This window comes from Procambarus clarkii, chromosome 93 (assembly GCF_040958095.1).
Source record: "Procambarus clarkii isolate CNS0578487 chromosome 93, FALCON_Pclarkii_2.0, whole genome shotgun sequence".
Lineage (NCBI taxonomy): Eukaryota > Metazoa > Arthropoda > Malacostraca > Decapoda > Cambaridae > Procambarus > Procambarus clarkii.
This window is the reverse complement of record NC_091242.1, coordinates 4,336,285-4,362,836: the sequence shown is the minus strand read 5'-3', so window position 1 is coordinate 4,362,836 and position 26,552 is coordinate 4,336,285. Positions and strand designations below refer to the sequence as shown.

The following is a 26,552-nucleotide window of genomic DNA, read 5'->3' as shown; positions in this document are numbered from 1 at the left end:
TCACACCATAAATCATTAATTTTCTGACTTAAAACACCATGAAAATTTAATTTTACAAAGGCATAGTAAAGCTCGGAAGGGGAGTGAATAGAAGTCCTAGTGGTTCTAAATCCAATTCATCGTCTAATCTACATGCAATCATAATAATAATAATAATATTTTATTCAGGAAAATTACATACATAGATGCAGAGTTACCAACATAATATTGGATTTCTAGATAGAGTTAGTACATACAATACCTAAAGCCACTAATATGCATAGCATTTTGGGCAGGGCATACCATTATTCCAGAACACTTTTAGAGAGATGAGCACACAGGTATTTCATGTTGGGAATCACAAAGTGTACCCTCAAGACACTTTGTCAAAGGTGTCACACACTAAACACCTTTGCATCTAGTACATCCAGAGTGCTACCCTGGGAACACAAACCGAAACTGTCTCTATTTTCCGCTTGCTACAACTTGTAATAAAGTTGTTACATCTTGGCTTAACGTGTTTATGACGTATTAGAATGTTGTTACAACTTGCTATATTGGATGTTGTAACTGGTTAGGTGTTAAAACTTGTTCAAACGTTGTACCAACGTCGTAGTTTTGGTGTGTGTTTGGCGGGTACACAACCCTCTATACATGTGCAACTCTCCCAGCATATTATTTGCTCAACGTATTATTTAATCACCGTGTCTAATATATTAATGAATAAATTATGTAAGGCTATCCATGTCTAGCCTCATGCTTGGGAGGTGTATTTGCTACCTTTGTAAGATACCTATCTTTTTTATGGTATCTTAATTGTTTATTGAGCAACAGTAACTTTGCAAAATTTTGTCCCTATGGGGCCTGTGAGAGGCTTTAAGAAAATCAATAATGTGATATAATGATTATGATAATGACAATTAAATTAAACATGGAAGGAAATCAAACACATTTATATTTAGACCATGTATTGAATACATTTTTTTTTTTATTATAATCACAATGTTATTTATAGGGATATCTACAAGTAATCCAAAGGTAAATTTTTCATATAGCTAGCTCTGCTATTTATATCTACCACTAAGTTAGTCTGCAAATAACCATTTACAAATAAATAGTATATTTTTTTAACCAAATGACATACATGTACATCCTTTTTGTTTTCATAAAAATGTTGACATTATGGCTCAAGTTTGCGGCAGGACAAATTTGAGGATTATCCAACACTATTAGTTCACCAGATGTAAATTTGATGCTGTGCAACAATAGCCCCATCCTCCCCCCAAAAAAATTATTATTTAATGTAATAAAATGTGCCCCTTTTTTTTAAGGCAGAACCTCGGTAGCTTCCCGGTGCTTAAAGCTATGATACCACAGATACATACAAACACTATCAGGGGTCTGGACTTGTATATGCCTGCCAAGTCCAGGATCAGAATCTGCTCTGCTCATCGAGGCAAAGGATCCTGCAGATCAGTGATCTTCCAAAAACTGTGAAAAAGTGCCTAGAAAATATGCAAAAAGTAAACAATTACTCTTAGTAGGAAAAGTATAAATAAAATATATAAACTATATTGGCTGCAGGTTAATACCCACTATGCCAGGGTATAGGCCAGACCGACACTCTGGCACCAGGCACTATCCTAGGTTGCCCAGGGATGTAAATATTCCTGGGCATTGGTGGTGCCACCAGGCACCACCTCTAGGGTGGTGCTTGGTGGCAGTCGGTTGAACTGGCCTTGTGGTTTGCCCCTCGACAAACTTTCATTTGCTTTGTTTCGATACTTTTCTTTTCCTATCAGGGTTAATTGTTTGTTTTCTTTGCCAGTACCTTCTGACCTTTTTTTCTGTTGTGGGGTCAATCTCTGATATATAGGATCCTCCCACCTCAAAGAGTGAACCTGATTCCGATCCCGGTCTTCAACTGCCCTGCACATGTCCAGAGACTGGTAGCATTTCTAAGTCTCTGTGATACCAGAGCCTTAAATACTAGGCACTACTGAGGAACAGGCCAGAAAATCACCATGTAAAAAAAAAAAAAAAAAAAAAAAAAAAACGCACAGCTAGTATTTATTAATGACAGCCAAGAGTATTAATATACTGTATATGTCTAGAATTTTGATGAATGAGAATATCGATATATGCAAACTGAATAACATGATTAGATAACTACTCCTGGGGGCCAGAAGTTAATTAATTCTTCACTCTAAGAAATTTAAAAGTTTAATGCCATAAAATTAGTGACACTAGTATGAGAATGAAAAAGTGATTCGACAAAATTTACCAAGCAGAAGTTTCTATAATTTACTTCCGTTGTGGATCGGGATGGGGGGTGGAGAGGCAACTTAATAGAACCCAGGGTCAAGAAGAGCTTAGACAAACCCGAGTAAAATGTCACTGCTATTTACACAAGTTTATGAGAACGGCCAATGCATTGTAACAACAATCAATTGACCTTTGTATTGGAGCCATTCAACATACTGCAGACAGCTACAGACAAAAACATTCCATTAAAGAATCTTATTAGAATCAATAAGGGTGGTAAAAGAACATTTACATATAAACTTTTAAACATATAACAACTGTGACAGGCTATTATTTGTCATATCTGTAACACTACCAAGTGTATGCAACAACTGATAAGTTAAACAATAACCCATGAAAGACCTTCACCTGATCCTTTCACATACGTATCACTGAGACCAAAATATACAGAGAAACAACGGGGAGAGACTTATGGTTTTAAAATACTACCTTGGACTGTTTCCTCTAAAGAGATTGCTGCTGTTTAGTTTTGAAAGCTACGAATGATAATATATTCAAATTATGGCTTTTAAAGCAGCGTGGCAGGAATTCCAAATATTAAAATACCTATAGCAGACATTAACCTTGTAATCTGTTACCATTTACCATTACCTTCTCTTACATTCAACAATGGAAGAGCAACTAACAATATACATTGTAATTGTTGTTATTATTGTTTAGAAACAAGAAAGAAAATGTAATTTTAAATATATTTAAATTAAAAAAAATTCTTTTGAACTTTATAATATTTACTTACAAAACATTCTGCTTGGCAGAATAAATTGAGAAAAGTACATTGGTTAACACCATTGCACCTGTAAAATAAATGGTTACAACCATTATAAACCTTTTCAAAACCTAGGCAAAGCATAACCCTTAAATGGTTGTTGGAGAAGTCAGCCTAAAAACCTATTTGGATTTACGCTGTTATTTAGTCTAATATTCGCCAACACCGCATTTCTTGCTATGTCCACCTTCCCAGTCACTTTATTTACTCAAGTGATGCGGAGCCACTATGCCCGTGGCACTGGCACTGCAGTTTTGTTTACCTGCGTGTAAACACACCATGTTTACCTGCATGTAAATGTACCATGTTTACCTGCATGTAAACGTACCATGTTTACCTGCATGTAAACGTGCAATGTTTACCTGCATGTAAACCACACTATGTTTACCTTGCATGTAAACGTACCATGTTTACCTGCATGTAAACGCACCATGTTTACCTGCATGTAAACACACCATGTTTACCTACATGTAAACACACCATGTTTACCTGCATGTAAACACACCATGTTTACCTACATGTAAACACACCATGCAACTTACACACTTGGCAATACCCCGGGACACAAAAATACTACCGGCATTTCACACACACTCGAGCCTTCTTCTAGATTCCTTTATCTAGCAGTAATTAATAAGTGAAAATAATTACTATGAAAATAATAAGTGAGAAAACTGATATCGAATGTGAGCTGGCAAATATAAATATGCCTATTCCAATGCACACTTCAAAGCACAGTACCATTATTTATGTTATATACTTATATTAAGAAAATGAGAATTACATTAATTAAAATATACTAATTGGTTTAAAAAGCACCAGAAAATATTGAAGGCTTCATATGAAATTCAACCATAACTGAGAAACATTCTAAAGATGGGAAACTTCCTTGTAGTGTGTATTCTAATGATTACATTGCATAATTTTATACTGAAATAGACATACCATCCTGCGAGTTACCTAGTTCAGGGCATTTAGATAGATTTGTGCAATGTCTATAATACAACCTCTCAGTTACTGTTCCTAAATGCTCTGATACTTGATACACAGGCAAGATGTTAAATAATTCAGGTGCAAGATGTTAACTAATTTAGGTGCAAGTTTAAAAGGAAAAATATAGATATAGGAGTTCATTAGGGGGGGGGGGGTAAGGATTTTTCATCAAGTTCTAAGGAGTTCAGTTACAGATCAGAATGGGAAATTAAGAAATCTGAAGGATATTTCAAATAGTTAATGAAATGTTACACATTATGTCAGAGCTCACTACTGTCCTATACATGTGAGAATGGATGGTAATCGTACGATATAGTAGAACCTGTATTTATGAAGGTGAAAAGTATACTGACTGAAGGCAAGATAAATGTCGGAATTGGTAAGCCAGCTAGAATATGCAGTACAGGTTGTGATATATAATGAGAGCAGCTAAGAATTGGAAAATACCGCACAGTTTATCAGATACAGACATAGATGTTCATATTTTTAAGCAGCTGGATGACTTACATTAACAAGTCATTAATTTAACAGAAAATGAACAACGTGATACAGTATGATACAAGATACAGAAATGCATCTTCTCACACTGTTTCTCAAGTCATCTTTGATTCTCAATTGGACTGTAACAAAGTACTGTATCCCATAAATGATAATGTTTCTACTCATGGCTCAAATCTGCCAGAGGATAGTTGTCTTGTAACAAAATGCACTCAAAAGAGACATGCTTAATGTTTGTAGACAATTATTTCAAACTGAGCAAGGGGGAAAATCAGGCTCAGTTTATCATAAAACAGGTGGTAAATACACTGCTATTATTATCCTTGCACTTGAATTAGCTAGCTTGTGTGTTTATAAGATTAGGTTATGTATACAAGACTGCTCATTTAAATTAACAAGAAGTCACCCATCTACTTTAAGGGATTCTAACAGCTGTCTCATACATATGCTATCCATTCCTTATTCTGTAATATGCTAAATTATATAAATAATAACGAATTCTATACAAAAACGGCATTCTTCATCCTGTAATATGCCAAATCATTTAAATAATAATGACTACTATACAAAACTGTGATATGACGTAGGTGAAGTTCTTGTCTGTACAATTCACAAGTGTTGTGCACCTCATACTTTGTAAGTACATATATTCTTTAGCTGCTCATCGGTAAAGAAATAAAATGTCTTCAAATTTAAGAGTAACTTACCCAATTTTAAAATGATAAATTGTGGAAGCAACCTAAGTCACTTTCACTGCTCCATAATATGAAACACAAGCTCCAATATAATTGGTTGATCTGTGATGTTTGCTGCTGCACGATGAATCACGGGAATCAGTTCTGCATCCAAGTCATTCATACATGATGCTGGGAGACGATTTCCACTGCTCCCGGCTTCATAGCCCACCTGAAATGTTAACAATTTGACTTAGGTGTACACTAGGACTATTCCATTTCATACATGACATCACACGAAAGTATCCACAAATCCAATTAAAACGTGTCGTTTTCTCATTCCACAATGCGTGGAATGTATTCTTTGATAAGGCATTCATTGGTACTTGAACACAAATTTGAATATAGAACCTTTATAAATGAGCAATGTAATTGTCAAGCACACAACAAACTTGCTATTTCATAAGCCGATATGTAGATGACGTCATGAAATTCAAGTGTAATATTATGAAATTTAAGTACAGTATACAGTCATCATATACTGCATTGTTATGTACAGTACTGTCATTTGCAAGTTGTTCAAGCAAAACAAAGATTTTTTTTAGCAGCAAAATCACACTTTTCATTTGTTGACTGTCTAACAAGTTGTTCCATTTCAACCAAATATAAATACATAACTGTTATCTACAAGCAATTACCAAGGAATCCCACTTCCCACTCATATCTATAGGATGTAACCAGTTTAACATGACCCTAAATTTAACATGACCCTAAGTACAAATAAGAGAGTAAACAATAAAAGGTAGCAGTAAAACACTTCCCACTTTCATGCAATGGGAGGCATCAGCCCAGTAAAAATAGGAATGCAAATTTGAACAGGTTAAAGGTAGTTATAAGAAAAAAATCGGCGTTGAACGTAATGAAACGCCATTTTCTGGGCGAGTCCTGGAAGCTTCCCGGAGCTATCCAGGCTGAATGGATATGTATAACTTTCTGGAATCAGTCAAAATGCTTGAAGTTGTTGCCTACTGGAGGCCACAAGCCAGAACCTGACCCCCTCAGAGAGGCACGAGGAGCAATGGCCTATAGAAATCCCCCTGTGATTGGGAACATTCTATGTCTGCCATTGACCGGGACAGGCACCCAGAAAGGTAGGTGCACCAAAACAAACCCCTATTCTGGTGAAAATATTACTACCGAAAACCGAACGAGTAGACAGAACTCCCCCCAAAAAATCATCAAACTAGCATGACGTCGTCACGTCGCCGCACGACCATCTGCGCAACCCACCCTCCCCGGGAGGGAGAAGGGGGAGCCCCAGACACTCCACATCGGTGATCCAACCGGCAGTTCTTAGGCTGGATGTCAAAATACGCGAAAAACACCGCCAACTGGAGGGAGGGAGGGATGCTGGGGAGCCTCCAGAACTCACCCAGAAAATGGTGTTTCATAACATTCAACACTGGGTTTCTGAGGGGCGGCCCCCTCGGCTCCTTGTTGGCCTCAGGCAGAGGCCAACAAGGAAAAAAAAGAGCACCACAAACTAAAGTGCGAGACGCGAAATGAAAAACAGCAACCCCGCAACCCAAAGGAGCAGTGAAATCAGCTCCAGCAGGGAAGAACGACGCACGCGTTCCTGAGGTATACACGAGGAGAACTACACAGGTTGCGTACTGCAGGAAAACGGGTAGCTTGGACCAGAATCCAAGCTACCCATCCCAAGAAAAGGAACCAGTAGGGCAGGAGAGGTGACCAGAAGTCCACAACCACTCGTAGACATTGCAACACAGAAGCCTACAGTGAGATACAAGGAAATGGATCTTATGGATCTTTCTCAAAAGATTTAGATCTTTTATTTTAAAGAATTGCAGAAAATCAAAAACTTTATATTAATACAGTCTAAGAGTCAAATTCTACTCACACTGTCTTGATGAATTGTGGTACGCAGCCCAAGGCGTGTATGTCCATTGTTGTACAAATCGGCCAAATGAGGGGTAAGCGCCACACAAAACGATCGTGCCAACAACTCTGAGAGACGGCTCAGGTTCACATCATTGCTGTTGTTAGTTTCTCCCTGTGAATAAGATGAAATATTACTTCAACTAACAATAACTTTTATAATGATATTTCACCAATGAGTATGACGATGAACTGTATGTTCAACATTAATTTGATACTAATTTACATTTTCAAAATTTTTTTACCCATGGTCTATATCTATATCCATTCTCCCTTCAACACTACATCCGTAATGCAGAATTTCACATTTCCTTAACTTTGTGGAAAACGTAAGTTGCATGAAAAAAAAAAACTCTTTCACTCTGATCAACATAGTGCTATAACAAACCTTTTCTGCTTTAATTTGAATCGAAACTGGATGATACATAGTGAGATAGCTACAGGTAGCCATGAAGGGGCTCCTCAAGAACAAAAAGCATTTTCAAGTAAATAAAGCCTCTTGGTTAGTTTGATCTTTGATCATAACCCTAAAAAAGACCCCATATTTGAGTGGTAATGGTGACATTTTTCAAAAGTTCTTATCAAACCATCTAAAATGTTATTATTAACTTTCACTGCAAGCTTTGGGCTAACTTACACACAAAACAAAAAAACTTGAGAGGTAGCCCAAACTGGTCAGGAAGTGCAAATGGCAAAAGATTTTCAGATAATTTCATATAAATTAGTGATAAAGTACCTATGAACAAGAGGAACTAACATTGTAATTATACACATGAAATACCTCCTTACCTGCATTATGAAGACTTCTGTCCACCTTATAAGATGAGCATTACTGACATAATCAGTACCAGAGTGGATTTTCACCGATGGAATTCCATCCATCTGCTTCTCATCAACAGGACTCTTAATGCTGAAATATTAAAGTATACAGATTACGATTATGTATATCAGGAGAATAAAAATTTGTACAATACAGTACATGCTGCCCTCAATTTGTGCAGAGTTTATACTGCCGCAAAAACCACCTCAAGCAGTTTATCAAATTGATAACTATTAGTTGTGGTCATTGGTAAAGGCTGGACCTTTTCAGGGGAAATTAACAGTAGCCAATTCAAGTGAGTAAATTTGTGGAAATCTTTTATTCTTTAGGAAGAGGAATAACATAGGCAGATGCCACATCATTGTGACTCGACATGAAGATTTGATGACCAAACCACATCAGAAAATGGAGAAATGACGATGTTTTGGTTAATACTGGACCATTATCAAGTCAATTTTACATATCACATCACAACTTCATAATGATCCAGGATGGAACAAAACATCGTTGTTTTTCTATTTTCCGATGTGTGGTTTGGTCATCAATGACAGACATTGTCTCAACCATGTGAACAAATTTGTGATCAACAAGGAATTTACTTAAACCATACTGTTGTATTCATACTAAAAAAATACTTTCAGATTTAAATAGATACAACATGGCATTCACGATATTGAACAAAAACCTCTCAGAAGAAAGAAAACCTGTTTATTTATTTTGCTCAAACTAAAGCACATACTTTTGCTGATACATCAATATTTTTAACCTCTTCTCAATTTAATTTTTTTATTAAATAGACATCAATATAATTTCTAAATACTGAACTGCACTTCATATTGTCTTTCCCTGGTGATTCTCAAACCATCATCACTCTCTTTCTATTCATATATACATATATCATTCCAGATGTACTTTACACACACTTTAAATACTTTAATACTTAAAGTACAGTAATTAAGTATTTTAAGTTTTAATACTCCTAGGGAAGCTTTTCCTTGTCTAAGTCTATATTAGGCTTAATCAGCATTAAATACAAATGTACCTAACTCTTATTAACACTGATTCTATTACTAACTATACTACTTGGTGATTTTAGCACTGAATTAACAAACAGGCATCAAGAGAAGTAAATAATTTGACTCACCCGACATTAAAATTTTTATCATCACTAGTCCACTTGATGATGACAACTTCATCTGGCTGGCTGGCTGAAACTGGACCACAGGGAATTTCAAAGTCCTTCATGTTTTGTAACGCTTCCCTTAGTTTGGTCATCATGTCTGCTGGTATCTGTTCAAATGCAGTGGAACCAAATCAAGTGTTGAATGTAATGAAACTGGTGTTTTTCTGGGTGACCTCGGTAGCTCTCCAGTGCATTGGTCATACAGGTCAGCGTTCAATCCCCAACTATCTAACTGGTTGGGCACCATTTCTTTCCCCCGTCCCATCCCAAATCCTTATCCCGATCCCTTCCAAGAGCTATCCAGTAATGGCTTGGTGCTTTCTGCTGATAATTCCCTCCCTCCAGTGCATTGGCCCTGGCACTGCAGGGCAAGCCACAAGAAGGATTGCTCATTTCTCAGATTATATAAATATGTTATCAACTCACAACCAGATGAATTCATTTCAAGTTTGTATTACATAATTTGCTTCACCTAATGAAATATGGTACTGTATAAGCAAATAGCAAATTAATTGCCTGGCATTGCCTAGCAATACGGGAGAGCACATGCACCAATCACACGACATGACAAGAGGGACAGTGTGAACGTGACTCCCAGGTCCAAGCCTCTTCAACATTTTCCTCGCAAGCTCTGAATTCTTTCATGAATTAAAATCATGACACTTTATCATGCTCCAAAGAAAAGATACCTTTTGTTAACCATAAAAAAAATCCCTTTATTAGCCATAAAAGGTACCTTTTACATATCGCTCTACATCGTTCTTGCATTAAAAGTAAATATTTAACAAAAGGTACCAAGTCGGGGAGACTAAGTAGCAATTTTGAGCAAACATTTTCGGGATGAGGATGGGGGGGGGGGTTAATGTAAGGTTTTAAAGTGCTGTCTTAACTTTGTGGTCTGGTTTAAAATGGTGGATTATAAATAAATAAGCAAAATTTAATTTTGCTCATGAAATACAGGTACAGTATGTGCAAAACTCAATCTGTGGCTTAGAGCTGGGGAGCAGCTGTTATTAAAGCAAATATGGTAAAATTTCTAAATTTTTGCTTAGAAGGACTTCCAGGACAACAAGGTATCATCATTACAAACACAGTCAGATAGATCAAAAGAAGACGAAACTCTCGAAACATGTATAACGAATTAACACCCATTAACATCAACAGGCAAAGAAACTGGGAAATCACACCGAACAAGATAAAATAAACATTTTAATTTATTTGATCAACTTTATTCAAATGAGAAATTAAGAGGAAAACAGTACCTGAACCATAAGGCCATCTTCTACAATGGAGGACTTGGCAGACAGACCTGAGGTTGTCTTCAGAGCCCCATTAAAAACAATGAAGCTTGCTCCCGTAACTGCAATACAATATTATACAGTAATCTATTGTAATAAATAATGTTTTCCCTACATAATAATAAAATATTAGAAATTTACAGCTAGAATTCTCATATTCTTGGCAAAGAATGTTCACATCAAAATATCTATAGAAAAATATACTCCTATGCCTGGTATTGCAATTAAACCTTATCTGAACTGTAACAAGCAAATATTACCTATTTCTTACACTTTACTAAATATTATGCTACCTTTTTCACTATGATAAATATATATTTAAATAAATTTAAGACTTTAAAAACTTTGACTGGTTCCATCTAAGATTATGCCCAATTTTAGGATAAACTTAATTTTTTTCCACTGCAATTTGAAATGAAAATTGCTGAATTTAGCAACATTTTGGCATTGCTCTCATTTGTAAAATTTTCAGGTAATATTTAATAATTCATTAACAACTGCACCATGAATTTGTTACATAAAACAGGTGTGTGCAATGCAGGAGTTAAACATCCATGAGATAAGAGAGAAAATTACCAATTTATAAAAACCAATTGAGCTACTTTTCATTTTTTCAATCTCTAATTCTCTCAAAGTTGTGTTTTCATAGTTAAAAATTAGAGCTACACATTCCCTGTAACAACAAATCGACACAAAAATTAAACGCACCTCTACGTGGTCGATTATGTATATTTATAGCCTGGGTGGAGTAATTGCCGTCATCATTCTCTATGGTAACCAAGTGGGAGTCAGCCTGGGGACTAAAGTTGGCTCCAAGGGCCAGTACGTGATCATTACTGTTGCTCAGAGCTTTCGTTACCTGATGTAAAATACACAAGAATTAAGGGGGAAAAAAAAAAAAGAGTAAATCCAAATCAAATTGGTAAGAATAGTTTTTGTAAAAATTATAATTTACAATTTTTGGTTATTCTTCAAGCAATTTAATTTTAAAGTATAAGTACATAAAATCAACAGCGTTAATATAGTGACACAATATACAATGAGCCGCCTCCTACATAAAATAATCTGCACTTTTGGTAATTTTTTTTTGTAAATTTACCAAGTTAGCACACCTTAACACTCATGTGTCAAACCCAACAACAAAACAATATTTACTTCAATATGTAGATAGCATGAGATGAAGCAAAGAGCATACTCGCATAAACTACACGGCCTAAACTTGTCAAAACAATATTTCACACCGAGTCAATATGAAAAGATAATTTTTGCAACACACACATTTTGTTATTTAATTTTCATTTTATCAATATCCAAAAAATGTGTTACCTGTTCATATCTGTTCTTTGGGAAAAGTAAACTGGTTTTCTTGTCCTCCATATGGATGACAAATCCTTCAATTCCAGGGACGGTGTAAGCATAATTACGAAAATCCTGAAAAAGCGATAACAAGTGTTAAGTAAATTTTATTTTACATTTCAGTGTGATAAGATTTCCACAACAATTTTGGAGTAGGTCTGGTCAAGAGACCACACCACAAGGACAGACATTCCTGGAACCAACGCAAGGTAAACAAAAGGTACGCAGGTCATTACACACTAAATTAATAGTAAATAAAAAAAATAAAACATAAGTTATGAAATGCACCATTCTGGACAGCTTGGTAGCTCCCCACAATGATGTTAAGGATCCAGTACCACTATGACTTTCACACACCACCGATTTGCTCACCGAGACTAAGTAAGCACAGAAATCAAGAGATAGACTCAAAATGGAGCAAACTACCCTCATAAAGAAACAAGGCAAATGATGACACATTCATGTCAAGGCTGCTGATGTTGACAACACATTAACAGCCCATGCTCTACCTCACCTGACAATCAACAGATAACCTAGATCAGCTGGGGTCCCAAGTGGCCTACACATTATGTGTCATTTATATGACATATGTGTCGTTATATGACAAAGAGTGTTGGGAAGACGGGACACCACGAGCATAGCTCTCATCCTGTAACTACACTTAGGTAATTACACTTAGGTAATTACACTTAGATAATTACACTCACATACCACCCAAATCCCCAAGGAGAAGAGAACAACAGGGTTATTGATATGAACTATTGAGGGCTGCCCATAAAATGGCTTTTCATTACATTCAATGCTATATTTCTGGATTGACCTCTCAGTAGGTCTCTAGTACTTACAAAAAAAGTGTGACCGAGTACTGCACATAGGCCTGCGATGTATTATCTACTCCTATATCACAAGTAAATCTGTTCCTAGCACAGCTCATACCTGGAGCATACACAGAGAAGGTTCTGGTAGTCCTACTCCCTGTGCCTGGCCTGGGGCCGGGCTCGATTCGAGATCAAAAGAAATGTCTTGCAACCCACTAATTTGCTGCTATTCTGTCTGGTAATGCAAACCAGAAATTGATTCAAACACTTGCAGTAAACACCAAATTGTAATTTGATAATAATCACTCTGCTTGTGATATAACATAACCTCATTAAAAACAATAGTAGGATTTTGCTCTTGGGTCATAATTTAACTTTATTACATCTATACAAATGTGTTACAACCATATTTACTTTATTTGTATAATAAGGTGATACTAATAACATACGGTGATACCCACATTATCCTGGGATCACTGTATGATGCTAACCACATTTTAAGGGTTAAGAGCAAGTACTTGTAATGTTTTGTTTCTAACATTCTGGACAGTTTTCCCCAGTTTTGGGTCACTCAGATCTCCTGTTCCCCTGGCACATGTGAAAATCTCAATTGTACTGGTAGCCAGAAAACTACTAAAAGCCCAGCTCAGATAAAAAGCAATAATGATTATCTTAATGAAAAGTAGAGAACATGTGAAACAAAATAGAGGTATAAGATATGAAGTAGAGGAATAAAAAAATTTTTACCACAAGGAGATTCATTATGGTGTGTCCAATCTCACAGAAGACTGGTTTTCTGTTGCGGGCCGACACGAGAGGACAAGGATAATAACGGAACTCTGCACCCATGCGCAGCATCAAACGAAGCGGAAAAACCTGCACACAAGATTTTCTTCATTACTTAATTTGATCATAATTTTCACTTCAAATAATCATTCAGTTATAAATATTATTAGCAATAGGTTATATACAATAAAGAAAAATATATTTATTACACTACTCACATTGTGTGAATGAACACCAAGATAGTTACCATTTCTTCAATTTTCAAATTCTATCATTTGGCCAAATGTATTACTTTCAAATAAAACGATACTATAATCTGCTATTTATCAGTATGTGGAGATGGGAAGTAGAACAAAATAATCATTGATACATCACGTTAATGTGATTTTTTTGTGCACAAAAAACTATGCAATATATAAATGAAAAAAACTTGGTCAGAAATAATAGCAGGCAAGGAAAAACATAAAAAGTGAGACCACACCTTAGCCCATGGCGTCTCCCACTTCTGAATAAGGACGGCAAAAATATAAGGTGAAGGGGGCAACACCAAATTGCGCAGGCACTGGAAAGTGGGGCGGATATACAGGAAGCCACCGTGCTCCCGCGACCCCAGAAACCCTTCTGGTTCAGTAAAAATTGTGTGTCCCAATTCTGACACAAGGTTACCTGAAAGACAAAATATATTCCCCATTTTTATATCTGATAAATGAAAAGTTAATGGTAATTTTAAGGCAGTACGATGGGATTGAACATACACATCCATAGACTCCCTAGATACAAGCACTACCGACATTACGTGTGCCTGGGCAGTCTGGGGATGTGGGTTCCATCTCATCGCATGGCCTAAATATTTTCTCAAATACATTACGTTAATGTGATATAATTGTGCAAAGATACAGTAGTTCAGAGAGTGAGACCGGCATGATACTTAAAAATTCCACAACCACTTTTATGGGTGATTAGAGTGATAAAAATAAGAATGGGACCCCAGAATGATATGATATGTGTACATAGTATGCCAGGAGTTAAGGATATTAGCTGAAGTTTGAAAAGGTATGTGCAATGAGAGCAAAATAAGTATAGTGGAACTCTGTTATAATAATGATTGGTTATAAATACCTTCTGATTATACAGACAACTTACATGATCTTACCGATTTTTTATACCACAATTACTGTTCAGATCATTGACAACACGAGAACGCATTTTTGTACACCTTCAGATATACAAAAACAAAAATAAATACTTCCATCACAAAATCCTTCCATCATGAAATAATTAGTGTATGATGAGGACTCATCATACAGGATTCCACTGCATTGCTAATACAGTACAAGTATATTCTTTAAGCACAAAGATTTATGCAAATAATATATTTTAAACAAATCCATCAAACTATAAATGGTGAAACATTCTTTAATTGTTTCAAATACTGTATTTGCTGCAATTTGTATCAGATAAGAAAAATGGTAGCATTTACACAATTGGTGGTATCATATACACAACTCGTCAAACTGTTTTCCTTGGCCCTAGTCTCGCATTGCAGGGGAGCAGTTATAGTGTTCTTTAATATGACTCTTACTTGAACCTTTCTGCCCAGTAAAGTGCTTAATTGACAGCTGCATGTCCAGGTTCTCCTTTTGCCACATCATATTATTTCAGGTGATTTAAAGGGTTGCTCTTGCCTCACAGATGCATTTATGCTCTGTGTGTGTGTGTTGAGAGCATTTATCCAAGCATCGAGCAGAACTTGCCTAGCTGGAGTATGGCGAGGTATTCGGTCCCTCTACCGAGTGACTTCTCATAGGCATTACTCGGTAGCATAGATGAATTTCCACATATCTATCATTTATGGTTCCATCAGTATTAGATCATTACTTTAAAAAGCAACAGACTGTGATAGTTCAAAACTGTGGCTTTATGTAACTATTATGAAAAGCTACATTCTGAGCAAAATCATTTCACTGCTCCCAATCCCTCCCGCTGTGATATTTCTCTCTGAGGTACAGTGTGCTAGTGTTAGACAGTAAGTGAAACGGCTCAGATCAGCGGCTCAAGAAGTAGTCAGTGGGGCAATCAGGGAGACCAACCAAAAATTATTCAAAGCCCTCATTAGTAGTCACCTGCGATGCCAGGAGAGGGGGCTCAGAAGGTCTTACATTGTTATGAACGACTTCTATCACTCCTTTTCCAGCGACTCCCTAGCAATTGCAATGACTCCACAGGGATGTTTGAAAGACTCTATAAGGGTTGTCTGAATGTTTTTCTCAATCAACACATGCAATCTTGTTCTAAGATGCAGTGGGATCTTACTTTTTAATATATACTGTACCAGTATGGAAAGGTTGCCTGAAATGAAGTAGCAGGATAAGGGTTATGGAGGCCAAGGTTAAAATACTTGATAAGGGTGTAAATTAGTGTAAAATAAATATAAACCATTGAAAATCACCATTTTCACTTTATTAAATTCTGATTGGAATAAAAAATTCACTAAATGAATGAATGAAAATCAGTCAGTCATCATTGAAAAAATTAATACAAAAATTAATAGGCCATTTATCATCTTATAAAACAAGGTTCTTAGTACAGGTATTACTGAATTTACTTTCACCTTCACTATTTACATTGTTAAGGTCTCAACGATGTCTCCAGGAACACATCACAATGCAAAAGAAAGATCTTAGACAAAAAAATAATAATAATAATCATAACAGCATAGTGCTTAGGGTTAACGTAAGTCAAGTACTAACCTTGATTAGCTTGCTGATATACAGTGTGGAAAAAGGCAAATATATCTCTGGGCGGTTGCGTTTCCCCCGGAGCCACCTCCAGAAGGACAACCATTTCCTCCTGACCCACTGTACACAAGCCACGTGTTGCTACATTCCACACTTCCACACCAACACAACACTCCACTGTATTAAGAAAAGAAAAACATTGATGCATCAAAAGATGAAGAAACGACGACATTTCAGTCCGTCCAGGACCATTTAATTATGGTCTAAATAATCCGTTATCCTGGACCTTTTGATTATGGCCTAAATGGTCCGTTATCCTGGACCGTTTGATTATGGGTCAGGATAACGGTCATGGAACAACAAACATTTATTGACACATACATCATAGTAGCATTAGGACTAAAATAATAATCAGAATAAGGTAGTGTGGACAGATGAGTTTTTAATATCTAAACTGATAAAAGGCAACATAAGAGTTTGAGCAGAATTCCTCAAGAAGTAAAGAAAACCTAGTATGTACCTATTATGTAGGTTACGGAACATACCATGTTGACCCTCAACAATGCCCCGACAATGAACAATCATTGAACATTAGTGGATCACTGTTCCTAGTACAATTATGATTGTTTTTAATTGTCCTGATGTAAATTTATTAGATCTACTTCATTTCACTTCAATACAGTTGCATAACCATCACCTATGTAGCAAACAAGCCTCATAATTGGTAAAAAATTTATATATAATATTGTATACTTATATACAATATGTATTTATATATAATATTTTGTATAATTTAGTATACAAAACAAAACCAATATGTGCAATTCTTTTAAAAATATGTAAAGTATTCTTTTATTTTTTTAATGCCATCTAGAAAATTATGTGGAAATGAAGAATATGCATTTACAGTGCACACTAAAGCTATCTTTAAATATATTCCAAAGATAGTATAGCACCTACATTTAACCATTTTGACTAGGACGGTGAGGTTCTTATGTACAGCAAAGACCACCGGCGGCCCATCTCCTCTCATCTGTTGCTCCAGCTTACTGCTGTCTGGGTTGTCCTCAAACACATATTCTGAAAAAAATCTTCTAATTCAAAATCTATTGCAACTATATGACAATAAACATTATTAATTAAATACTACATACTTTCAAGCAATTACAAAATGACTGGAAAGTTGTTAAAGATTTCCATGTTACAGTATTTGATTATAATACAATAATAAACCATAAAATGCTGTAATCAATTATGACCTTAATGTATAATTATGGGATATTGTACATAATTTTTCCATTGATTGCCTTTGGGAATTTATTCAATTCTTTCTCTAATACTCCATTTATTTTCCTAGATGCAGCTCATAAGACTATATGAGGTAGGTAAGAATTTCTAGGCCTCGGAACATTAGGCATTATATTATAAAACTATTATTTTACATCCATATTAAATGACACACAAGCTGCGTACTGTACATGCCTAAACAATAATCATTAAAGCATGTAAATCATGAAAAGAGCGATCATATACAATCATCCCTCAAATTCCATCTATTGATATTCCTAGCACCTTGGCCCATCCTATGAGCTCTCCTTTGGACAAGTGCACACGACAGAAAAATTTGACCTCCTGTTGCCAATAAACAGGGTTTTTGTTCGTCTTTTGTGCTTCTTCACTATTAGATATTCTTGTGGCTTGGCACGCAGTAGATGTGTACTTTTGTGTGTTTGCTGAAGATGACAACGAGCTACTACTCTATTTGATATTGGATGAGAAGGATTTTAATTTTCTATAGCCTGCAACACATTTTGCTAGTCTGCAAATATAATTCCCATTGGTTGCATTGTTGACTATCAATGATAGCTGTCAATCATGACTGAGCCATCCTCTAGTCTGGTGAATTATGTGGTGGTAGCTCAATTACGAGCTTATGTCTTGTGCTATTTGTGTTTGCAGTCCCCAGATTTGTCTGTAAAGAAGCCTGACACACTATCTTGTTTTACGAGAAGGCGTTTAAGTCTACGGTGCTTGCTACTTGCACGTCTCGACATCACGTTACTCTTACTCCTGGCTTGGGCAGTTTACAAGGCTGCTTCCTCCTCAGTTTCCCAGCCACCTCCACTGGTAAAGAAACGAAAAACGGCCTCAGCTTTCAGTACTGTCAGAGTTCTGCTAGAAGCTAGAGTTTTTTGGGAACTACCATCCAGGAGACTCCCTTGATCCCTTCTATAATTTTGTTGATAAAATCTCTAACTCAGCTCCTGTTTTTTGTTTTTTGCTGACTTTGTCATCCCCTTCTGCCCTGGGTTAGGGTATGGTCTTGGGTTAGGTTCCAAGGTGGAGTAGAAGGGAATGCAGTCTACAAGGGTTTCTGAGGCAACAGCTTGGTTCCTTTTTTATCTATCCTGGAATTTGGTTATTTTATATCAACATTTTGCATTAAATGAAAACAAATTAAGTGAAATACCATTAGAATATACTTTTCCCATATAATTTGATAGCAATCACTGGCATACAATTTAGAACAATACAAATAATGATAGAGAGATACAATAGTTGGAGGGCATGATAGACAGGCAGGTAGGTATCTGTGTATTTGTCATCTGTGCATCTGTCTTCCCGATTGACTAACTTATCTTCCCGATTGTGTGGCTATTTTTGTTTGACAATTCCTGAGTGCATCTCTAAACATGAGCCAAATTGTCAAGAAGATGTGAACTGTTGTTGATAGACTAACTGGCAACACTGAAACATCCCTTGCACTCACATACAAAACTCTCAAAATCTAATCTGTTTGTATGTAATGTATGATACCAACATTACTGTATTACACACACAAACCCCACTCGTCTACCATTATAACCCCCACACATGGGCATGGCAAATTTTGTAATCTAAACAACTCTTTCGAGATAATCTAAACGGCACTGGAATACAAAGCAGTGGCAGGAAACACACACTTAGTGAGGCACAGAAGTAAAAATGTTGAGGTCTGTAACAAGACTAGCATCAGAAATAAGAGAACCAAGATATGATGACTGGTTAAGAAACTAAATCTCGTAAATGTAGAGAAAAGAGAGAGAGAGAGAGAGAGAGAGAGAGAGAGAGAGAATAGAAGGCAATATGATCCTACATGCAAGATACAGATGAGAATTGACTAGGTGGATATGGATAGCCTTTTCAAACTGAGAGAAAGTAGGATAAGAGGACGGAGGTAAAAACTGGAAAGACAAATGTGTTGATGAAACATGAGAAAATATTCATACACAGAATAGATAATCAACAAGTGAAAGGTGTCTGAAGAAGTAATGGAAGCTACCTGCATCTTAATATGCATAATCCAGTATATGACCAACTAAGTTTGACCAAAGAAGGTGACACATCTTGAGCTATATGTTAAGTATTTCACCTTACAGTCCTTTTTTTCAGGACTGTAATAGTCCTGAAAAAGGATTGTAATAGTCCTGAAAAAGGACTGTATTACAGATGACTATTATACCTCCAGTAGACTGCATAAACTGTGGTTTACAGTGCAGTACTTATGAAAGAGCCATAGTTTTCCATTACTTTTATGCTTTAAGACTGAATAATAATTAAAGAAAACTGTCAATTAGGAATTTAAGGTAGCTCAATCCCAAAATTATGTTTTGTTTTATTTTCTTGACTACCACTTACATATAAGTATCCACAGTGAGAATAAGTTTTGTAGTAATAATTACAGTATTACTGTACAAGTATTATTCTTGGTCAAATACATGATAAATGATTCAAAACAAATGTTTTTAAAATAATCATTCAAGTATATAATTTGTTAAAGTATTGGTAGTATTCAACAAAATTAAGACTGATAACGATACAGCGCAACTACGAAAATCAAGGACTCAATAATTTATAACAAACCCCAGTAAACAGGGAAGACTTTACTACCAGAAAAACTGAAATTGGCAAAAATACAAAATCTGAAAGGGGGATCTAGAATGATATACAGTACTGTAATGCAGTCTGTATTTTTAAGGTTACACTCTATTGTAAAAATAGGTCAATACCATCAATACCAATACATCACATTAGTACAGTATTTATCTACAACACTCATTGAACGTATCACAAATACTGTACACAGAAATTTTAAATTTAGATTGGTATTCATCTTATTAGCTTACTAAGCAATTTTCAGCAATTCACTCAGGTCAAACATTTTCTTAGCATCTAAGAAACATCGTAAGACCTGAAACCATTTCTTTGAATTGTTTCCTATTGGTTTATTTGAAATGTTTCATTTGTAATCAAAGATCCATTTTGAACCCAACTTCATATAAGCCTGTACTTTTCAGATTTCATATGATTCTTTATTTACAAGAGGAATGATGAACACATTTAAGATTCTGTTGGGTATGAACTGGTGTACAACACATGCATTTATGAATACCGAGGGATATTGCAAGACATAAGAAGCATATTTGCATCCTTCTTAAAGCAACCAACATACCCAACTGCAATGCTTTTCGAGAAGCTTTTCAGCCCATTCCTAATTCCGATCAAATCACGCATCTCAATCACAGAAGAGCAGACATGCCAAAACTCTCCTCTCTCCATATGGCTCACCAGAGATCACTTGTTACCAATACAACTCCCAGCGTGTGTTGGCAATCAACAAAAGTAGAAACAATCAACTGCAATACCACTTAATGGTTATAACAATGTAAACCATCAACATCACTACACCATACCTGGCTGGACCTGCCACCACTCGGAATGCCTACTACCTTCCTCTGCTGTCCAACCTTCTTCGTTTTTCCCATCATCTCATCATTTATGCCCATCAATGACTCATCCCAACACCTACACTCATCACTCGCCTGATACATCCTCCCGTGACTTCCCATCTACAACTGACAGCCCACTATATTTTATTTTACCCTCATTTGTATTTTACTATAAAAGAGTCTAGTAGGATGTTGTTGCCACTGCAGTCTTAAACTCAATAGTAATACAAGCCAAGGCAACTGTTCCCCCAACTCTTGTAGCAGTGTTAGCTAATCTCCAACTTTATAACTAATCATTACTAATACATTATATTGATCAACATTCACCCTCATCAAAGCCCTCAAGATGACATTTAAGAGTAAAAGTGTGATCCAGATGAACAAGATAAACACAAGGACATCGTCGAGGAGATAAATAATGCAAATCTAACAGCGACAGTAATCAGTAATGGTAATGTCTTCTCACAGACATAATAACACAAGATAAAAACCCACACTTTGTGTATTTGTGGAATTTATGCAAGGAATTGGCTCCACAGAATATGCAGGAGTCAAACAGTTTTTAATAATAAACAGATGCAACAGAAAGCCAATGCATTCTGCAAGTCTCAACTCCAATACCTAAACTACAAAAGATTACCACCAATGCATTCTGCAAGTCTCAAGTCCAGTACCTAAACTACAAAAGATTACCATCAACTCAACAGCACAAAGTATTCTAAATCTTCAACAAAAGCAACCAAAGTTAAGAATATTTAACAAAAGAACACAAAATTCTTAGTGCTCAACAATAGAGTAAAAAGTTCTTAATGCTCAACATAAGTATGCTTGGCATCAAGCTTATAGCACTACAGTTTAATTTTATATTTTCTTTCATAATAGAAACTTTCACCTGTTGACATCAGAGACGACACCATTTACAAGGGATCACACCTTTACTAGCTAAACATGTTCAAATACTTCCATAGAAACAGAACTGACGGTAGACTTTTGTAGATAACATTTTGCACATAAGTAGCTTTCTCAAATCTAACAGGCAAAGCACTATCAACACACAATACCTTGTCCCCACTAGATGTTTCTATACAGTATTCTAACGAACATGTTCTTATAGGCAAAACATAATCTACAAATAAAGTCTTCCTTGTGTTAATCTACACTGATCTATGGTTAAGACCAATCCCATTCTGATTAATTCAAAGTAACTTGGCAAATAAAGAATATCTTATTTACCATACCATAGTATGGTAAATACTATGGTATGGTAAATCAGTATGCTAAGTATACTTCACTTACCATAGTATGGTAAGCGAAGTGCAGGGTGAACATAATGACAGTACAAATTAACCGAACAAATACAGCACGTATATTATTATTCATACAAATAAACATGTTGCACACGTGCTTAGAAATGTACATACATTTCCAACAAGCATAAATAAAATCAATATTAACCTAAATTAAAATAAACAAAGAAGACTGTATAGACTAATAATAGCAAGCCTTAGGATCCCTTAAGAAGCAATGCTGATAGACATGCACAAGATAAGGTAGAAGAGCGGCCCACCCACCTCCAGTGGCAGGAGCCTGAACCACCACAGGGGGGAGGCCAGCCCCGGGGGGGATGAGGCAGCGGTCAGGGGGGAGGGAGCGAAGTAACCCACCCGTACCACCGCCAACACCACTGCCTGCAATGCACCTCCGTTACTACACCATTAAGAGATCTCTCTCGTCACTAGTGACTGCAGATTGAATTTCAGAATGTCCCAAACTACTGTACTCGTAAGCTATATGGAAGCCCTTTACCCTTGTTATAAAGCAAGTTCTAACAATGCTAAATCATCCTGGGTGGATTTCATACTAATGTACAGTATATCTAGCACAAGATAATGTTTATATATGGGAAGTTCTGAAAAACCAAACTACAGTACTGTACCACTGCCAACAGCTGTGAAAACATAAAATAATCACTATACCAATATAAAGCAATTGTAAAGCAATATATATAAAACATTTCTTTAAAATTAAAAAATTAAGCACACACATCTTGTATATTACTTTATTCCAAACAACTAATGCAGCTTCCAATTAAATGAACCTTCATCTAATATAAGAATAAGCATAAACCAGGCACTCATTTTTTTTTTTTTTTTTAGAATGACTAACATGTGAAATGATCGTCAATAACTCTAATGCATAAGCTTTAAGGTTAAATTGCTGCAGGCAGGTTAGAATATTACTTATTCTAGTTTTGTTTAACTTTATACAATGTGTTTTTGTTACATCTATTAGTAATACCAAGTATTTCACCCATTCATACCTTAATTTTCTTCATTGAATACTGTCTAATGAGAATACTTCATTCTCCTTATTCGATCCTTATTTTTAGGTTTATCCTATACTTCTCCTATACCATTCCAACATCGTACTGTCAACACAACACTTTCACCAAAGAGCCAAAGCTCAACCCCCGCAAGCACAATTAGCTGAGTACAACAAACTCAGAATGAAAAGCAATTTATAGCCAGATACAGAGTCAATCGCTAAAATCCTCAATGGCTTCTCAAACTTTGCCCTGCTACTGTACAAAGCAGTAGTACAAAACAGTTTGGGTGCCTTAGCCCAATGCACCAAAATCTGGTTTGTTCTATGGGGTGAGGGAAGCAAGAGATCATAGATCAACAAAAAAAAAAAAGCGTGGAATTTAATGAAACACCTCTTTCTGGATCAGCTTCATTGGTTTCCTGTTGCTAGTTGAATTGAGATAGCTCCACACTAAGTCAAATCAGCCCTTACAAGTGATTAAAACCCACCATGGACCAGAGGAAAACATGGCCCCCTCAAAGACACACAAAGCAAAGGAAACATATTCACTCTCACCAAAAAATCAAGTCCCCAGAAAGAAGCTGAGCAAAACAGACAATAGATAGGTCAAGAGAGAATAAAAAAAAAATCAAACAATCCACTCAGTATTTAAGTAACTCCCGCTAGTTATCACTGTCCACCACTCGTGGCAGCACCACTGAAACTACTGACTCCGATGTCAACAAACCTTCAGTCAGGAGCAGAACAAATGCCCAATAACACCAGGAAGGAAGGGAAGTCCCATGGAGGAGGGGGCACCGAAATTCCCCCAGAAAGGGGCGTTTCATTATATTCAATGCCGGTTTTCTGGAGGGCTGAACAGTGGCTCCCTGTTACCAACTAGATAAAGCTAAAATGGGACTCTCCAGGGAAAGAGAACACCAAACCCCCAAGGAAGGAGGCCCAGGTCAACAAATAACGCATCACCCAAAGCAGACCGACAAGTGCACAAGTACAGATGGACAGCCACAACCTGACACAAGGATGCACCCATAGCCAAACTAACCACGAGTTAGCAACCAGAGAACCCCTTCAGAAGCCATCTCATTTTTACCCAGATTAGAGAATGCTGAAAACAAAGGAACTGGCCAACAGGGCTAAAATAACAAAACCCTTCTGGAGTAGAGCACGAAGGCTTCCCAAACCAACAACTGGACGTGATGACCAACAAAAGCAAAGTCCTTAAAAATAATTCACAGACTGAAGAGAATCTAGAATGAAAGAGTCAAAGGCTACTTGCAAAATGGCATCAAAGTTGTGCTGAGCCTTGCAAAGGAGTTAAAAACTTCTCTTAAAAAGTAATGACTCAATGGAGCAAGCATCAGAAACTTGTATCAGGTGAATAATCAAAGGTTTGTTTACAAAGGAGCCAGCAGCTCCAGTGGTGCTGCCACCTAGTGGTGGGCAGCAGTAATTATGAGAGGGAGGAGAGGGGGAATAAATAGAGTGGCGTAATTACTGCGTGGATTGTTTGCCGTTTTGTACCGTTTACTCTCTCTAGACATTGCTGCTGCTGGTTCTGCTTTGCTTCTTTCTGGGGTGCTCAATTTTTTGACGTCAGTAATCGTGTATCCAGCGCTCATTATGTCTGAGGTGGGGAAGAGGGAGGCAATATTTTGGACTCTGATCATTGGTAAGTTTTAATATCTCGCAAGGGCTGATGCAACAATAGTGTGGATCAGTCTCAAAGTGAGCCACCAATTGGGCACTGTTTCCCAGTTTTCTGGGAAAACTGGGAAAATCAAAAGCAAAGAACAGGTGTCAGAAAATAATGAATTTAGGTACCATAAAGTAAACAAGGTAAAATACCTTGATTGCGATGTGCCTATATTACACCAAATAACAGCCTACCTATGGTCTCGACCAACTTGCCCTATCACTCTTCCACCCAATGTCACAAATTCAGCACCTATCACTGCAGGGCCAGCCGACAACTTGCTTTCAGCTAATTGGCGATGGATTTTTGCCAAAAACAGTAACAAAATAATTGCCCCCAGTGGAAATAACATTCCATAGATGATCCACATCACCTAGCTTAAGCATACTATTGAAGCTGTAACCAGGTGAGAGAGAATTGCCACCTGGTGGCAGTCAAGTGCATTACAGTTAGGGTGTTTACACTACAGCAACAATCGTCTGCCTTGTTATTTGAAGGTACATAATTAATCTACAGGCAGTAGCTTGTTTTTATATGCTCAGGCTTTCTGGTGGAAATTTTCTCAGTTTTACGTTGATCTCTGATCCCACAAGCTCAGCTCCCCTTGCCCCAGTAGGCCAGGGTGGGTCTCGAAGGCCGGGTGCATCTCCCCAAGGCTTGGCTGGACCACCACTTAGCTGGGAAGCTCTTAAGACTCTCCTCGAACATTGTTCAGTCTAAATGTTATCCTTTACAGCAAAAATTTTAACAATAAATTTTCTAGATCTGCCAACCTGTCACCCAAACATAATACTGTAGTGCGTATAATTACTATTAGTCAAAGGTATAAAAGTGGACTGTTGCACCCCAGAAATTTTTAAAGTCTTGTACTATTAATTTTGCAGAAGGCACTAGAATGAAGCCTGCATCTGCAGAGGTAACAAGTGTGGTTTAGCCCAAATTTATCAAAATAATTGGAAAACCACTACAATTATATCTTCCTAGTCACATACACATACTCTTCTGCTCAATAACATATTTCAAAATACACGTACAGTACCAGTATGTTTATGAATTAATTTAATGATCCCGTCCTGTGTTTTGGCAAATTAGATTTTATGTTTAAACGTATCAATGTCTATGTTACTTTAGTTTGTGTGCATGGTAGAATACCAGAGAATTTTAACACCAAATCCAAAAATAGAAATACAGAAGACTACCCCAATTTACAGTGAAAATAAATTTATAATAATAATAATAATTCATTGTGTAAGGTGACAGGAAGCCAGAGTGTATTCATACACATTAGGCTTTTATCAAGGTCGCCCCCCCCATCCCCCCCATTTTAAACTACTGACCCTGCCCAGTATGCAACCCCACAGCCAGCTGATTAAACTCCTGATTACCAACTTACTGATAGGTAAACAGGAGTATCAGGTGATAGGAAATGCACCGAACCATTTCTGTTCCACCCGGGATTCGAACACGGAATTTTCGACTGTGAGAACAAAAACCCGACTGTACTACCGGGATCCTAAAATGAAATAAAACCCAACAAGTCTCGTCTCCACCAAAATATCCTAACGTGCC

At 36.7% G+C, this 26,552-nt stretch overlaps 1 protein-coding gene across 7 annotated transcripts in view; it reads right to left on the bottom strand.

Moving 5' to 3' along the window:
• Sara (Smad anchor for receptor activation) overlaps window positions 1-26,552 on the bottom strand; it is a 161,450-nt gene that overhangs the window by 109,682 nt on the left and 25,216 nt on the right. For 3 of the 7 annotated variants that reach the window (XR_011226070.1, XR_011226074.1, XR_011226071.1), the window contains 12 exons: window positions 22,534-22,650; window positions 17,154-17,273; window positions 16,206-16,370; window positions 13,937-14,121; window positions 13,417-13,545; window positions 11,822-11,926; window positions 11,204-11,354; window positions 10,460-10,557; window positions 9,159-9,304; window positions 7,984-8,104; window positions 7,157-7,309; window positions 5,269-5,467 (listed from right to left, as the gene is read on the bottom strand). Coding sequence is in view for 1 of the 7 variants with exons in the window: in XM_069319471.1 (XP_069175572.1) it covers window positions 5,312-5,467; window positions 7,157-7,309; window positions 7,984-8,104; window positions 9,159-9,304; window positions 10,460-10,557; window positions 11,204-11,354; window positions 11,822-11,926; window positions 13,417-13,545; window positions 13,937-14,121; window positions 16,206-16,370; window positions 17,154-17,273; window positions 22,534-22,650 (1,646 nt within the window). In the remaining 6 variants the exon portion in view is untranslated. Of the gene's footprint in view, window positions 1-930; window positions 5,468-7,156; window positions 7,310-7,983; window positions 8,105-9,158; window positions 9,305-10,459; window positions 10,558-11,203; window positions 11,355-11,821; window positions 11,927-13,416; window positions 13,546-13,936; window positions 14,122-16,205; window positions 16,371-17,153; window positions 17,274-22,533; window positions 22,651-26,552 lie in introns of those variants that run through there. The other 4 variants (XR_011226072.1, XR_011226075.1, XR_011226073.1 and 1 more) reach the window with 2 other exon arrangements.